General features: G+C 39.9%; 1 protein-coding gene across 1 annotated transcript in view; it reads left to right on the top strand.

The window, feature by feature from the left end:
* Positions 1-397: 397 nt before the first annotated feature.
* SERPINE3 (serpin family E member 3) overlaps positions 398-18,726 on the top strand; it is a 103,334-nt gene continuing 85,005 nt past the window's right edge. Inside the window, exons 1-3 of the mRNA XM_042954266.1 lie at positions 398-473; positions 1,717-1,856; positions 2,070-2,213. Of these exons, the coding sequence (XP_042810200.1) occupies positions 398-473; positions 1,717-1,856; positions 2,070-2,213 (360 nt within the window). The remainder of the gene's footprint in view (positions 474-1,716; positions 1,857-2,069; positions 2,214-18,726) is intronic.

Genomic DNA, 18,726 nt, shown 5'->3' with positions numbered 1-18,726 from the left:
CCTTCTCAGATTGGCATCTTTCACTTGGCAACGTGGGTTGAAAGTCCCTCCGTGTCTTTTCACGGCTTCGTAGCTCACTTCTTTTGAGCACTGAACAATATTCCTTCGCCTGGATGTACCAGTTTGTTTATCCATTCACCTGCTGCAGGGCATACTGGTTGCTTCCAGTGGCAATTACGAATAAAGCTGCCAGAAAAATCTGGGTGCAGGTTTTTGTATGAATAGCAGTTTTTAACTAACTAGGGTAGATAGCAAGAAGCAAAAACCATCGCTTTTGGACTCTGCCGGTTGCCCTTCTTCCCGTCTGCACCTGGGGAGCAATACTGAGAGGAAGGGAGGTCAGCCTGCCACACTCCAAGTACAGGCGGTCCATATTAAAGAAGGAGCTGGAAGCTAGATGGGACCTAGGCCCACAGTAGCTTTGTCGAGGAGCTACATCAGCCCTGGGCTGTCCACGCCGTACGTTTCGTTGTGTGAGAAAAATAGATCCCGTTTGGTTATGCTGCTGTGTCAGCCGAGCTCAGCCCTAACCAAACAGAAGCCTTCCCAGTGTTTCTGAAATCACCTGGAATCGGCAGCTTATGGACAACAGGCTTGGTCCCTAAAATATTGTCAGCCTGGAAACAGCTATGCAGTTTCCTTCTCTACCCTACCCCCCCCCCCCACCACCACCACCAGATTTAAATTCCATCTGAATCTTGAATCTTTTACCTTTGTTTAAAATAGATTTTTCTCCTTCTCAGAGTGAATCTCAAAGAACAGAAGTACATTTGCCAGTGTTAGTGGCAGGGAGAGAGGAGGAAGGCTAGACCCTTTTCCCTCTTCATTAAATACCCAGTTGGGAATGTGAAAACACCATCTGCAATTCAGTACCTGCTGGGCAGAAGATGTGCATTCTGAGCAGAGAATCCATTTGCTTTTATGAGAGAGGTTTTTTCTTCTCCTGTGAAAGTCCTATTATAAAAACAATTAGTCTCGTTAAAGGATTCTGTTCTGCAAAAGAACTAATTCTCTGCACAGCTGCTCATCCTTAGAAATGGCCTAGCCCAAGCACCAGAGGGAGGGTGATCCTGATCCTGCTGTAGAATCTGCTTCTGGAGCCAGAAGCAGCTTAGCCAAGCAGGAGTCTGCCTCGGGTTGGAGACCAGGCAAGGCCTCTAACCCCTCGGGGCTGCTTTGTGGTCAAGAGGCCACAGCAGCTAAATCTAAGGGGAGAAAAAAGGCTCGAGGCCAAATAGATTATGTTAGGGAGCAATTCCTTAAGACCTTCACACTTTACCGTGTTCAGCAGCTCTTGATTTAAATGGGCCCTTTTTAGTATCTATTGTCGTGTTGAGAGGAGATATACAATTTGATTGTGGATCTTCAATTTACGAAATATAGTCATAAGGCAGATTATTTTTCGAATATACCATTATTCGTTACCAAACTCTACTCTTCTGCGGGGTAAGGACATTTTAGTCCTATTAACAGCTTTCAATCACTTTCTATTATTAACATAGTTTCGTTTTGGTTACTCAGCCCTGTCCATTTTTAAATCACAGGTTCATATTTGACTTACATTCTTCCCCGCCACCACATGCTACGTTCTTGAGCCCAGGGACTTGGAGTCAGTGGTGTGCTGCTGGACGTTAGACACCCTAACACCCCTCTCAACTTGGAAGAAAGGGGAGAAGCACTGACCTCTAGCTTTTGCTGTTCTTGTGGTATAAATAGTCCCACCAGGCAGATTTGAAGCTGCCAAGGTGATGTCCCTGAACTTGGAGTTGTTGCAAGCTGAGCAACACTTTGTGGAGTTAACAGAGGGATTTGTGTGGCCTGAATTCCCATCCCCTTTCCTGGACCTGTTTCTCCAGGTATTGGACTAGGAAAGAGGGTAAGAAGGCCAAAAGACAATTCCATCCGTAGCAATTGCATGGTGGTGGAACTGAGGTCACTCTCCACCTTTTATTGGTCATTATCACCGATCTGATTTGTGGTCCCCAAGCTTTGCTGGCAGAGGACGCGTCCCCAGGCACCTCCCTCCTACTATTGACAGTGGCGTGACCCTGTGGCCTGGCTGTCCCTAGCTGGTGACTTCACACCATCGGGTGAGCCGCTTCGCCCCACTCCGCAGCCTGGCAAACCTGCAGACCCCAGTTTTGTCTGGCCCCCTGGCTCAGAGCACCCGGGCAGGTTATGTGTTCTACGTGGCTAGAATAGGGACCTCGGGGGTAACAGTGGCTCCCTCCAAGCCTCTGCCTTCCGTTCGCATAGACCAGACTTCGTCAGCAAACACCACGGAAAAGCAGATACCCAGGCAGAAGACAAGGGGATACCCTCTCCCATCACCTTCCCCACCTGCTCCAACCACATCCGACACACCCAGAAAAAGTGACCTCTCACTCCCTTCCTCCAACCTTCTTTTATCTGGAGGGTTGTTGGGGGTGGTTCTTAGCAAGCCCAGTGGGGGAGCTGACTTGCCTGATAGTGGGTGGCTTTCAAGACTTAGAACATGAAGTACTCAGTGCTTTTTTCCTTGTGGGTTGTAGCCACAATTTTGGAATAACAAACCATGCAACAGGGAATAGATTATTATTGATGTCACTTGTAACACTCTTATAGCACACAAAAGGCTTTCACGTGCACTATCCCATTTGATCCTTACAGTCAGTGGTCTTTAAACTGGGGTACATGTGTCACTGGGGTCTCCAGACATTTTCCAAGAGGCACACTGAGCACGGATGGTTTTAAGAGAATCAATTCTCAGCTCTCAACGTTCTCTGCCCTCTTCCCTCTGCTGATAACTGATCTATCTCCCTTTGGTGGAGGTCTTAGGAGGGTCTCCTTTCCACCTGTCTTTCTCCTTGCACCCACCTGGAATGCCTCGCACCCATCTGGAACTTTGATTCTGATTTTTATTATAGATCACCGGGTGGATTTTAGCACGGAACTCAGAAGGGTCCAAAGAACCACCTGAACTTGCAGTTATAAAATGCCTTCCATTTCCATCGACTTCTTTTAGTGAGCTAAGCTACTCAAAACCAAAATCCAGAACATAAAAATCAGAATGCAATTGAAGCTAAACTCTATCCCATTCCAGAAATAATACTCTTCTGTTGTATGTGTTTTAAGAGCATTAAGAAATACATTGCCAATAAAATCAAATTTATGTTTTATCTCATTATCAAAATTTGTACTATAGGTTGTTTTGGTAAGTTGTGTTCTGGCCAATAAATCATAACAATTCAAAAGAAATGTTTGCTTTTGTCACAGCCTTATGTCACAGGAAATAAATTTTTTACATTTCACCTTACAGTCATATTTTTGCTTCAGGAAAGTACATGAGGCTCTTGGAGCAAACATTCAACTGCCTGCCCTACAGTCATGGCGGCTCCCCTTATGCATCAGAAATAAGAGTTTCTCTTCCGCAATAGATTCTCACTTTCCCAGGCAACTTGCCACTAAGCATTGGCATATGATTCAGTCTGGCCAAAGAGGTCTGAGCAAGTCTGCCAGGGGGTTCTAGGAAAGATTTTCCTCCCTGGTAAAAAAAAAAAAAAAATTAGAGCCCCTTTCCCTTCTTACATTCAGATAGGTTGGAGAATATGAAGCTTCTCTCATTGCAGCCATCTTGTAACTATAAGAAAAAAGGCAAGAGAACGAAAACAAAGGCAAGCCAGAGTCCAGCCATCAGGAAACACCTTCCTCTAGATTTCCTGTTATGAAACAAGCCCAAAACCTGATTTTTTTTTAATTTTTTAAAAATTCTGTTAAATTATTTTTAGTCAGGGATTCTATTTTCAGCCCAAACAAATACTGACGGAGTATGTATCCCATGCTAAAGATTCAGGACTTCAGGTGTCTGGGAGCTGGCACAAGATTTTAAGATTTGAAACAGTAGAGTGGCCTCTCGTTGACAGCCATTTGCAGAAAGGATAGGTCAAAAGAGAGAATGAAGGCAAGGGACCAGTTACAATCAGCAGTCATTATAACTTCTACCTTCTAGAGAGCTCTCACTGAAATTTAGTGTATTCCGTCATAAGAGTGCTCATTGTTATTGAAGAACAGCCCAATCTGCTGTACCAAACAAACACTACCGTCCACTGGTGAATGATCTGGGGAAAATGGAATGGGGCTTATGACAGCTCCACTGCCCTTGGCACATGGCTTACAAGGTCGCTCCTGTCTTTACAGGTGGTGGGAAGGGAAAAGAGAAGCCAGAGTAAACATGTTTAAGTAGAAACCCAGAAGTCGCATACATTATCCCACTCATATCCCACTGACTCACACTCAGTCTCATGGCCACACGTAGCTGCACAGGATGCAGAGAACTGCAGTTTAAGGCTGGAGGCCATCTAGTGGAGAGCGGAGGCTAAAAATCACCTGGCTCCGTTACTAAAGGAAGGCAGCAAAAATGGACGTCAAAGAAACTTTAAGATTATTCACAAGTGTAGCGTAAGGTGTTTCTTGAGATCCAGCATCAGATTTCCTTAAAGTTAGTCAGCCTTTTAAGAAGAATAGAGCAGATGACGTAGGCTGTAAGTATGGACAGCCTTACAAGTAAAGAGTTATTTCAATAATTCTCACTTCGTTGAATAATTACTATCATCACTGATCCAGTGACATGCAGATTGAATTGGCCTCTGAATGTAGAGCAGGGGTCAACAAATAGAAAGAGAGTCTGGGTCAGGGTCGGCACCCAAAATAAGCAGCAGAGGGGGACAAGAAATGTGAGCAGACTCAGCACCTGATGGTACTTTCAATCTCTATTGAACCACGATGACAAAAAAAAGAAACGTCAGAAGAAGGTGTACCTTACCACCAAGGGAAATGGAGCTCTGAAAATACAATGGAATTCAGAAGCGACGCCCATGGATGTACAATACCCTATGGCAGGCACATCCTTCCACCAGGCGTCTGACTCACCACACACTCACTTGTATCTGAAGTGAACGGCCACTTACCTGAGGCTTAAAAATGGAAACAGAGCAAGAGATTTAGGCAGGAAATCCCAAAGGCAGACTAATGACAGCTTGCAAAAGAGCTACTGCTTTAAGGTCTATTCTTCTAGCTGCAAGAAATCATGAGCATATCAAAGGAAAACTCTGAAAGAGTTGATGAGTTGCCTTATGTTAGCAAAATAATGCTGTCCTTCCTGGCACAAATCAGTGGTCCTCAGTGAAGCTCCAAGACTGCTGGGGTCCAAGTTTGAAGTAAAGAGTCTAATTTAACAGAGGAAGCAATCCTGGTGCTCTTAAGCCCAATTTAATATTTATTTATACCCAAGGGAGCAGGAGCACTAAGTAGCTTCCTCTCCTTGAGAGGATATATTTGTAAGAGTGTTTTGTAAATTATAAATCATTCAAATACTATAGAGATGTATGCACACATACCACATACATATTAATGTGTATTAATACTCCCCAGGAGCACTGAGTAGTTTCCTCTATTTGAAGAGTCTCTAGGAAATATTACATATAATGGCGCTTTGTAAATGCTAAAGTCCAACACACGTGTAACAAACTGGTAGTATTCTATTTGACTTTTTTTTTTTTTCAATCAAGAAAGGCAGTACATCCTACATTGGGCCTCTGCACCGAGACCTGCCTGTCAGAGGCACCGTGCAAGAAAGGGACAGAGAGATATGCACCAGTGAAAGGCAATGTCCACACAGCAAGGACTCTGAGGTCCTGATGAAAACCAGGATCTTTTGCTACTTTGATAAATAAGGCTCTTAAATACAGCCTGAGAAGCCATCATGTGTTCCTTTTTGTGCTATGACAGGCACAAGGAATGGATAATAAGGCTTTCTTTGTCTCTCTGTTTAATGAGGTATTAGATTTACCCCCAAATTTAAGTGATTAATTGATTAATAAAGCATTTAGCATCTTGTTGACTCCTGGAGATCAAAGGCAAATTAAACAATCCAAGATATTCACACTTGACCACAAACTATTATTGTTTCTAAGTCCAGGGGCCCCCTCCCCTCTATCAAAGCTGTGAAATAAAAAAGGAAAAAAGTCCAGGCGACACATGATGAAGCACTTAAAGCACACTGTCACCAGACTGTCTCAGAAGTGACAGAGGTATTGAGATGAAAAAGAAGTATAGGTTCAAAGCATCATCGTAAACAGTCTTTTCAGAAAAACAATTACAATGAAAATTTCCAAGGAGCAAAAAAGATCAGCCCCAGCCAGCAGTCCATTCATGTCGAGCAATATTAAATGCAATCTAGTTCAGGTGCAACCAAGATTACAAACCATCCCTTGGAGTTTGCTATGAAAGCCCTTGGCCCTGAACTGTATCACACTTCACTGTGGCACACTTTATTTGTAAGGCTCCACAAAGGCAGCTCCCATGGGAAGCTCGCTGAAGCCAGCTTGGCCCTTCACGTATGTGACCCCATGTGGCCAAGTCATCAAACAAAGGGTCTGGCTCTTCAGCCCTCCCCCTGGGATCACTTAGACCCTGCCAGGCCCTCAACTTCGATACATTTGAATTTTATCCAAGTCAAATCCGTTCATACTACAGAGACTCCTAAACCCACTTCCCAGGCCTGATTCGGACTTTGAGTCCCAAGCCACTGGCAGTTGGCTTGTCCCGGCAGTTCCAAGCCACAACCATTCAAACCAGCCAAATGTCACCTCGGCTTAACAGATTGGATAATTATTTGACATGTTATTGCATTCTGCCTTTATCTGATATAAAGCAAAGGAAAGTAAGAATCTAAACGTTGATATGAGTGCCATAGAAATTATCTTCACCGATACTGATGTTGGGGACTTTTTCTCCAGCACTACTGTCTGCTTCCCCTAGTCATTAAGGATCCTATCTTCTGTTTCAGGGTCCTGAAGGTACCTTGGGTCATTGGAAAAAGGGGCGGCCACATACAGAAGCCAAAATTGAATCTGATCAAGGCCAGAGCAGGCATCACATCCACTTCACCCCAAATATTGGTGACAAGGACAACCATCACCTCTCCCTCAGCACAGGGGACATGTAGGGCTCCCTCAAAGTCAGTAGAGACTGTACATGTATGGGGATGTGGATTAGATGTGAACTCTTTGTATTTTCTGCCAACTTTGCTATAAATGTAAGATGGTCCAAGGAAATAAAGTTTATTAATTTTTGTTGAAAGTCAGTGGAGGGTCTATAGGCATTGGCTTGGCTCATATGGCTTCCTGGTTTGCACAGTGTACCAGAACCGGGTCATCCCTCAACGCTAGCCACCTTCTCTCCTTTTCATGTAGTTCCCTTAGTTTTGATCGCCTCCATTCAGAGTCCACAGACCCTCCCTAAATGTATGCCACCGATGGTAGGCAGAAAAATGATCCCCAAAGATGTCCTCATCTCTGGACCTGCTGAGTGTGTTGGGTTACATGCAAAGGGGAATTAAGGTTGCAGCTGGAGTTAAGGTTGGAAACTAAATGAACTTAATACTGGGGTGGGCCCCAGTATTGGGGTATATGGGCCCCAATATAGTCACAATGGGCCTTGAAAGTGGAAGGAAGAGGCAAGACGAAGAGAATCAGAGAAAAAGTTGATTGTAGAAGCATGATCAGGGATATGCCATGTTGCTGGCTTTGAAGATGAAGAAGTGGACCCATGAGTCAAAAAATGGAGACAGCACGTAGAAGCTGGAAAGAAAACAGATTCTCTCCTGAGCCTCCATAGGAGGAACACGGCCCTGGCAACGCCTTGACTTTAGCCCAGTGAGATCCATTTCAGACTTCTGAATTGTAGAACTATAAGAAAGTAAGTTTGAGTTGTTTTAAGCTGCTAAATTTGTGCTTGTTACAGCAGCAATAGGACACTAATACACCAACATTCAATCATTCCTTTGCTCCTTTGCAACCATTTCTTTCCTTTGATAATAATACTTCTGAGCAGTGTTCATGCTTCTCACCACTGGTTGGGAGAGGCAGGTGGGGCACAGTGAGTAATACATAAAGAGATTCTCTTGGTTCTCTAGTGACACAAAGTAGAGGCCTCATAGTTTTATATACCTGGAAGATTTGCTGTGCCATGACTGGTAAAGGAAGATTCATTTCAAATCAGATGTCTCAATCAAATGCTTATTCACTCTACTACACAGCCAGGCTGTGTATTTCATCACTGCTTATTATTGATATAAAACCTTCGTTAAAGAAATAGATGTACACTTCTTTAAGATAACAAAATAACCCCTTCTTCTCCTTCTGCCTCCTCTCCCTCCCTCCCTCCCTCCCTCCCTCAGCCCAAAAGTCAGCTTAATTAGGAAATAGTAGAAGAATTCTCAATAAAGGTCAGAAACAAGACAAGATCATCCACTATAACCTCAATTATTTAGCAGTGTTCTGGGGCACCAGCCAATACAATCAACCAGTAGGGAAAAAATGGAGGTATAAAAATTGGAATAGAGGAGATAAAATAACTATTTGCAGATTATAACATTGTTCACATGAAAAAACTAAAAGAACCCAAACTATTATAAACAAAAATTCAGAGGTTCCCCTCCAAGATGGCAATATAGAAAGCTCTTGAACTCACCTCCTCCATGAACATACCGAATCTATAACTACACATTGAATAATTCCATCTGAAAGAAATCCAGAAACTAGATGAGTGACTCTTATACATTCAGTAAATTAGAAAACCCCACACTGACCTAAGTAGGAAACATTAAGACACACTCTCACCATAAGCCCCACTCCTGGCACAACATAATCGGGAGTGAACCCACAATTCCCAGCTTCTCATTGAGTGAAGGTTTAGGACCCAAAGTTAGTCTCTTAGCTTTTAAGTTTTCCACTGTATATATGGGACCCCAAAACATTTAGGTCTGAAAGCCAACACAATTTGCATCCACAAGACCGAAGCAAACAGTTAATAGGCTTGCAAGAATTCACCAAGCTTATCCCACACCCTAGGGCTCAGTGCAGAGCCAGACAGATATGCCTAGCTCTCACCCTTTCCTGGAAATAAGTCTACTTGCTTACTTTAAAATTTGCTGCCTGAGGGTCAGGCATATATCCAGCGACAGTCTGCAATGCTCCCTAGAGATTGGGAAGGCTGGCAGACACCATCTTCCTACTCTCCCCTGTCCAGTTCTAGAACACTGGTGTCATCCTGAAGAGAACTTGTAAACACATGTGTGGCCCTTTTGTGGCTGCTGCCCAAGGGGTACACCCATTTATAGTAGGACTCTGGTGGCCACTAAGATCTGAGTTCCAGATCCAACAGAATAGTAGAAAAGAAATACTTTTTAACCTACTACTCCCCAATGCTCAGTAAAGAGGGAAAAGACAGATATACCCAACCTGCCTTTCCCTAAAAGAGGTCTATTTGCGTACTTTAAAAGTTGCTGCCTGAAGGTCTGGCTTCTAATCATCCTGTATCTAAGTGTGAACAAGAATTTAGAACAACAATCATACGACTACTAGCTGGGCTTGAAAAAAGCATAGAAGACACTAAAGAAGCCCTTGCTGCAGAGATCAAAGACCTAAAAACTAGTCAGGCTAAAATAAAAAATACTAAACTAAGATGCAAAACTAACCAAATATAGTCACAACAAAGATAGAGGCAAGAATAGGTGATATAGCAGATAAAATTATGGAAAATAATGCAGCTGAAAGAAGAAGGAAAGGAAATTATTAGATCATGAGGGGATACTTAGAAAACTTAGTGATTCCATAAAACAAAACAGTATCTATATGAGTCCCAGAAGAAGAAAAGTGGGAAAAGGGGGCATAAGGTTTATTTGAACAAATTATAGCTGAGAACTTCCCTAATCTGTGGAAGGAAACAGGCATTCAAGTCCCAGAGGCACAGAGAACTCCCCTCAAAATCAACAAAAACAGGTCAACACCATGACATAACATAGTGAATCTTGCAAAATACAAAGATAGAGAATTCTGAAAGCAGGTAGGGACAAAAGGTCCTTAACTGACTAGAGTAGACCAATAAGGCTAGCAGCAGGCCTGTCCACTGAAAATTTGGCAAGCCAGAAGGTAGTGGCAGGAAATATTCAATGTGCTAAATGGGAAAAATATGCAGCCAAGAATTCTTTATCCAGCAAAGCTGTCATTCAGAACAGAAGGAGAGACAGTTTCCCAGACAAACAAAAACTAACGGAGTTTGTGACCACTAAACCAGCCCTGCAAGAAATGTTAAGGGCAGGGGTGAGGAGGCTCTTTGAGTAGAGAAAAAAAAAAGAAGACCAAAGCAACAAAGAATACCAAGGACCAGAGAACATCACCAGAAACACCAACTCTACAGACAACACAATGGCACTAAATTCGTATCTTTCAATAGTCACTCTGAATATATATAGACTAAATGCTCCAATCAAAAGACATAGGGTATTAGAATGGATAAAAACCTGAGATCCATCTATATGCTGCTTGTAAGAGACTAACTTTAGACCTAAAGATACCTGCAGATTGTAAGTGAAGGGATAGAAAACCATTGATCATGCTAATGGAGGTCAAAAGAAACCCGGAATAGCCATACTTATATAAGACAAACTAGATTTTAAAACAAGGCTGCAACAAGGATGAAGAAAATATCATAATTAAGGGATCTATCCATCAAGAAGATCCAACAATTGTAAATATTTATGCCCCCAACTTGAAACACCCAAATGTATAAATCAATTAATAAGAAACATAAAGAAATGCATTTATAATAATACCATAATAGCAGGGGACTTTAATACCCATGTACAACAATTGACAGATCATCTAGGCAGAAAATCAACAAGAAAACAATGGCTTTGAAAGACACACTGGACCAGATGGACTTAACAGATATATTCAGAACATTTCATCCTAAAGCAGCAGAATACACATTCTTCCCAAGTGCACATGGAACATTCTCCAGAACGGATCACATACTAGGTCACATATCAGCCCTCAATAGTTACAAAAAGATCAAGATCATACCATGCATATTTTCAGATCACAGCACTATGAAACTTGAAATCGACCACAAGAAAAAATATGGAAAGCCCTCAAATACATGGAGGTTAAAGAAGATTCTACTCAAAAAATGAATGGGTGAAATAAGAAATTAAAAAATACATGGAAGCAAATGAAAATGAAAATATGACAGTCCAAATCCTTTGGAATGCAGCAAAGACAGTCCTAAGAGGAAAGTACATTGTAATTCAGGCCTATCTCAAGAAGCCAGAAAGGTCCCAAATATACAAAGTAACCTTAAACCTAAAGGAGATCTCAAAGGAGCAGCAAATAAAGCCTAAAGCCAGCAGAATAAGGGAAATAATAAAGACTGGAACAGAAATAAATGATACAGAAACAACAACAACAAAAAGCAGTACAACAGATCAGTGAAGAAAAATACAAAATTAATAACCCCCTAGCCAAACTTATCAAGGAAAGGACACAAATAGATAAAATCACAAATGAAAGAGGATAGATCACAACCAACATCACAGAAATACAAGCGATTACAAAAGAACACTATAAAAAATTACATACCAACAAACTGGGCAATCTGGCAAATTTCTAGAAACTCACATACTACCCAAAACTCAAACAGCAAGAAATAGAAAATTTGAACAGACCTATAACCAGCACAGAAATTGAATCAGTTATCAAAAATCTACCAACAAACAAGAGTCCTGGACCAGATCGCTTCCCAAGGGAACTCTACCAGCCATTTCAAGAAGAATAAATACCTATTCTTCTCAAACCATTCCAAAAAATAAAAAAAAATAAAATGGAAATAAAGCTTCCAAACTCCTTCTATGAAGCCAGCGTTACCTTGATTCCAAAACCAGACAAAAACCCACTAAAAGGGAGAATTACAGGCCAATATCCCTGATGAACCTGGATGCAAAAATTCTCAAGATACTAGCAAATCAAATTCAACAGTACATTAAAAGAATTATTCACCATGATCAAGTGGGGTTTATTCCTGGGCTGCAGGGCTGGTTCAATATCCACAAATCAATCAACATGATACACCACATTAATAAAAGAAAGGATAAGAACCACATGATCCTGTCAATAGATGCAGAAAAAGCATCTGACAAAATACAGCATCTTTTTTTTTTAATGTTTATTTATTTTTGAGAGAGACAGAGTATGAGCAGGGGAGGGACAGAGAGAGAGACACACACAGAATCCAAAGCAGGCTCCAGGCTCTGAGCTGTCAGCACAGAGCCCAACGCAGAGCCCAAACTTACGAACCATGAGACCCTGACCTGAGCTGAAGTCAGATGCCCAACTGACTGAGCCATCTAGGTGCCCCAAAATACAGCATTTTTCTTAATAAAAACCCTCAGAAAGTCAGGATAGAAGGAACATACCTTAACATCATAAAAGCCATATATGAAAGGCCCACAGCTAATATCATCCTCAATGGGGAAAAACTGAGAGCTTTCCCCCCAAGATCAGGAACACAACAGAGATGTCCACTCTCACCACTGTTTAACATAGTGTTGGAGATCCTAGCCTCAGCAATCAGACAACAAAATGAAATAAAAGGCATCCAAATTGGCAAAGAAGTCAAACTTTCACTTTTCGCAAATGACATGATACTCTACGTGGAAAACCTGAAAGACTCCACCAAAAAACTGCTAGAGCTGATCCTAGAATTCAGTAAAGTCACGGGATATAAAAATCAATGTACAGAAATCTGTTGCATTTCTATACACCAATAATGGAGCAACATAAAGAGATATCAGGGAATTAATCCCATTTACAATTTCAGCAAAAACCATAAAATCCCTAGGAATAAACCTAATCAAAGAGGTAAAAGATCTGTATGCTGAAAACTACAGAAAGCTTATGAAAGAAATTGAAGACAACACAAAGAAATGGAAAAACATTCCATGCTCATGGACTGGAAGAACAAATATTTTTAATTTTTTTTAACAAATCTACATATTCAATGCAATACCCATCAAAACACCAGCATTCTTCACAGAACAAGCAATTCTAAAATTTGTGTGGAACCACAAAAGACCCCGAATAACCAAAGTAATGTTGAAAAAGAAAACCAAAGCTAGAGGCATTACATCCCAGGCTTTAACCCATATTAGAAAGCTGTAATCATCAAGACAGTATGGTATTAGCACAAAAGCAGGCAGATAGATCAATGGAACAGAATAGAGAACCCAGAAATGGACTCACAAATATATGGCCAACTAAACTTCAACAAAGCAGGAAAGAATATCCAATAGAAAAAAGGCAGTCTCTTTAGCAAATGGTGCTGGGAGAACTGGACAGCAACATAAAGTAGAACCTGGACTGGGGCACCTGGATGGCTCAGTCGGTTAAGTGTCTGCCTTCCGCTTGGGTCATGATCTCACGGTTTGTGAGTTCAAGCCCCGCATCGGGCTCTGTGCTGACAGCTCAGAGCCTGGAGCCTGTTCGGATTCTATGTCTCCATCTGTCTCTGCCCCTCCCCCACTTGCTCATGTGTGTTCTGTCTCTCTCTCTCAAAAGTAAACATTAAAAAAAAAAAAAAAAAAGAATGAACCTGGACCACTTTCTTACACCATACACAACAATAAATTCAAAATGGATGAAAGATCTAAATGTAAGACAGGAAACCATCAAAATCCTACAGGAGAAAACAGGAAGCAACCTCTTTCACCTGGGTTGCAGCAACTTCTTACTTGATAGGTCTCTGAAGGCAAGAGAAATAAAAGTAAAAATGAGCTATTGGGACCTCATCAAGGTAAAAAGCTTTCATGGGTTCAAGCCCCAAGTTGGGCTCTGTGCTAAAAGCAGAGCCAGGAGTCTGCTTCAGCTTCTGTGTCCCCGCTCTCTCTGCCTCTCCCCGGCTCGCACTCTCTCTCTCAAAAATAAACATTAAAAAAAAATTGTTTAGGATAACAAAACCTCTGCACAGTAAAGAAAATAACAAAACTAAAAGGCAACCAACAGAATGGGAGAAGATATTTGCAAATGATCTATCCAATAAAGGGTTAGTGTCAAAAATCTATAAAGAACTTACCAAACTCAACACCCTAAAAACAAATAATCCAGCGAAGAAATAGGCAAAATACACGAATAGACACTTTTCCAAAGAAGACATCCAGATGGCCAACAGACACATGAAAAGATGATCAACATCACTCATCATCAGGGAAATACAAAACAAAACTACATTGAGACATCACCTCACACCAGTCAGAGTGGCTAAAACTAACAAGTCAGGGAACAACAGATGCTGGTAAGGATGCGGAGAAAGGGGAATCCTCTTGCACTGCTGGTGGGAATGCAAACTGGTGCAGCCACTCTGGAAAACAGTGTGGAAGTTTCTCAAATAATTAAAAATAGAATTACCTTATGACGCAGCAATGACACTACTAGGAATTTATCCAAAGGATACAGGGGTGCTGATTTAAAGGGGCACATGCACCCCAATGTTTATAGAAATGCTATCAACAATAGCCAAATTATGGAGAGAGCCCAAGTGTCCATCAACTGATGAATGAATTAAGATGTGCATATATGCAATGGAATGTGTATATTCCAAGAAGATGTGTATGTGTGTGTGTGTGTATATATATACATACATACACACACACACACACACATGCAATGGAATACCACTCAGCAATGAAAAGGGATGAAATCTTGCCATTTGCAACAACATGGATGGAACTGGAAGGCATTATGGTAAGCAAAATAAGTCAGAGAAAGGCATATCACATGATTTCATTCATATGTGACATTTGAGAAACTTAACAGATGATTATAGGGGAAGGGAAGGAAAAATAAGATAAAAACAAAGAGGGAGGCAAACCCTAAGAGACTTTAAATACAGAGAGCAAACAGAGTTGATGGGGGTGGGGAAAATATGTGATGTTTCTACTCCTGAAGCCAAGACTACACGGTATGTTAACTTGAGAATAAATTTTTTAAAAATTAAGTAAATGTACCCTGGAGGGAAAAAAATAGAACTATCCTACAACCCAGCAATTGCACCGCTAGGTATTTATCCAAAGGGTACAAAAATGCTGAGTTGAAGGGACACATGCTCCCCAATGTTTATAGCAGCACTATCAATAATATTCCAATTATGGAAAGAGCCCAAGTGTTTATCAGCTGATGAATGTATAAAGAAGATATGGTATAGGTCTTTGGGGGGCTCAGTCATTTAACATTTGACTTCAGCTCAGGTCATGATCTCACAGTTTGGGAGCTCAAGCCCCACTTCTCTCTCCCTTTCCCTCTGCCTCTCCTGGGACTCTCTTTCTCTGCCCCTCTCTCACTTGCACACACTCTCTCTCCCTCCCTCCCTCTGAAAAAAGAGATGTGGTGTGTGTGTGTGTGTGTGTGTGTGTGTGTGTGTGTGTGTGTGTGTACACACAATGGAATATTACTTGGTGATCAAAAAGAATGAAATCTTGCCATTTGCAACAATGTGGATGGAACTAGAGGGTATCTTGCTAAGAGAAATGAGTCAGTTGGAGGAAGAAATGATTTGATTTCACCTGTATGTGGAATTTAAGAAACAAAACAAATGCACATAGGGGAAGGGAAGGAAAAAGAAGATAAAAATGGAGAGGGAGGCAAACCATAGGAGACTCTTAAATTCAGAGAACTGAGGGTTGCTGGAGGGGTGGTGGGTGGGGGAAGGCACTAAATGGATGATGGGCATTAAGGAGGGTACTTGTTGGGATAAGCACTGGGTATTATACGTAAGTGATGAATCACTGGGTTCTACTCCTGTAACCAATACTACACAGTGTATTAACTAACTTGAATTTAATTTTTAAAAAGAGAGAGAGAGACAAAAGTCACTATATACTGATAAATCTGTCAAAGCAACAAGAGTGTAACATCCATAAATACTTAACACCCAAAAGAAGAACACCTAAACATATAAAGCAAATAGTAACCGATCAGGAGGGAGAAATAAACAGCTGTGCAATAATAGAGGACTTCAATACCCCACTTCCAACAATGGATAAATTATCCAGACAAAAAAATAATGAGGAAACATAGGATTTAAACTCTACTTTAGACCAGATGGACCTCACAGATGTTTACGAAACATTCTATCCAACAGCAGCAAAATATACATTCTTCTCAAGTGCTCGTGAAATATTCTCTAGGATAGATCATATGTTAGACCACAAAACAAGTCTCAGTAAATTTAAGACTGAAATCCTATCAAGCATCTTTCCTAACCACAATGGTAGAAAACTGGAAGTCAATTACTAGAAGATTGAAAAATTCACAGATTAGTGGAGATTAAACAGCATGCTAATGAACAACCCATAAATCAAAGTATTCAAACAGATAATTCTTAAAAAATACCTGGAGACAAATGAAAACGGAAATACAGCATACCAAAATTATGGGAGACTGCAAAAGCAGTTCTAAGAGGAAAGTTCATAGTAATAAACACAAAACTCAAATAAAAACCTAACTTCACACCTCAAGGAACTAGAAAAACAAGGACAAACTAACACAAAGTTAGAATGAAAGAAATAATAAAGGTCAGAGAATAAATTAGATACAGACAAAAAGAAAAGAGAAAAAAAAGTCAATGAAACCAGGAGCTTGTTTTATGAAGATTAAAAAAAAAAAAAAATGAGACATCTTTAGCTAGACTTAAAAAAGAGAAGACTCAAACTCAAATTAAAGAGGAAACATTACAATGGATACACAGATAAAAAGGATACAAAGATACCTAAGAGACCAGGAAAAATTATATACCAACAAGGTGGACAACCAACAAGAAATGGGTAAATTCCTAGAAATGTGAAACCTACCAAGATTGTACTAGAAAGAAGTAGAAAATGTAAACAGACTGGGTTATTAGTAAAGAGATCAGATCAACAAACAAAAGTCCAGGACCATATGGTTCCATTGATGAATTCTTCCAAGCATTTAAAGAAAAAATTTAAACTAATCTTTCTAAAAAACTCTTCTAAAAACAAACAAACAAACAAAAAAACCAGAAGAGGAGAAAATATTCCCAAACTCATTTTAAGAGGCTAGCATTACCCTGATCTCAAAACCAGAGAAGGACACTACAAAAAAGAAAAATTTAGGTTAGCATTTCTGATGAGCATTGATGCAAATATCCTCAACAAATATTAGCAAACCAAATAAATACATTAAAAGGATCATACATCATGATCAAGTGGGATTTACACTAGGAATTCAAATATGACTCAACATCCACAAAATCAATGTTATACATTAATAAATCATACGATTTTTATCTTTCACTTTAATAGACGTAGAAAAGGCATTAGGCAAAATTCAACACTCATGATAAAAAAGAAGAAAAAAACTCAACAAACTAAGTATAAGGGGATATACCTCAACACAATAAAGGCCATATATGGCAAGCTCACAGCTAACATAAGCAATGGTAAAAAACTGAAAACTTTTCCTCTAAGATCAGGAATAAGACAAGAATGCCTATTCTTGCCACTTTTATTTAACATAATACTGAAAGTCTTAGCTGGAGCAATCAGGAAAAGAAAAGAAATAAAGGCATCAGAATTGGAAAGAAAGAAAACTGTCACTGTTGCAGATAACATTATTTTATATATAGAAAATCCTAAATACTCTACCAAAAAAAAAACTGTTAGAGCTAATCAATGAATTCAGTAAAGTTGCAGGAACAAAATTCACATATAAAAATCAATAGCATTTCTATATACTAACAACAAATCATCTGAAAAAGAAAAAAGAAAAAATGATCTCATTTACAATAACATCAAAAACAATTAAACATTTAGGAAGAAATTTAACCAAGGAGGTGAAAGATCGCTATATTTAAAAGTACAAAACATTGATGAAATAAACTGAAGAAGACACAAAGAAATGGAAATGTATCCCATGCTCATGGACTGGAAGAATTTTGTTAAAACGTCAATACTACCAAAAGCCGTCTATAGATTTGATGAAATCTCTATTAGGTATACAATGGCAATTTTTCCAGAAGTAGAGAATCATAAAATTTTCACGGAACCACAAAATACCCCAAATACCCAAATGATAATCTTGAGAAACAAGAACAAAACTGGAGGCATCACCCTTCTTCATTTTGAAGAAATTATAAAACAATAGTAATCAAAACAGTAGGATACTGGCATCACACACACACACACACACACACACACACACACACACACACACCCCAATAGAAAAGAGAGAACCCAGAAATTAACCCAAGCATATACGGTCAACTAATATTTGACAAGGAAGCTGAGAATACTCTATGAATGAAGGACAATAAATGGTGCCAGGAAAATTTGGATATCCACATGTCAAAGAATGAAACTAGACTCCTATCTTACACAATTCAAAAAAATGATTCAAATTGGATTAAATTAGATAACTTAAATATTAAGACCTAAAGTCATCAAACTCTTTGAAGAAAACAAGGAAAAAAAGCTACCTGACGTGTGTGTTGGCTTTGATTTTTTTGGATATGAAAAATAAACTACAAGCAACAGAAGCAAAATAAACAAACTAAAAAGCTCTTCAGAGCTAAAGAAATGATCAACGAAAATAAAAAGACAACCTATGAAATGGAAAAAAATATTTGCAAGTCACTTATCTGACAAGGAGCTAATATCCAAAATATACAGAAAACTCATAGAATTCAACAGCAAAAAAAAAAAAAAAAAAGACAAAAACAAACTCAAATAATGCTATTTTAAAATGGGGAAAGGGCCCAAATAGACGTTAGTCCAAAAATGATATGCGAATAGCCAATGGATACATGAAAAGATGCTCAAGATCACCAATCATCGTATAA

This window comes from Panthera leo, chromosome A1, assembly GCF_018350215.1.
Source record: "Panthera leo isolate Ple1 chromosome A1, P.leo_Ple1_pat1.1, whole genome shotgun sequence".
Classification (NCBI taxonomy): domain Eukaryota; kingdom Metazoa; phylum Chordata; class Mammalia; order Carnivora; family Felidae; genus Panthera; species Panthera leo.
Note: the sequence above shows the minus strand (reverse complement) of the source record. Positions and strands in the feature narration are given on the sequence as shown.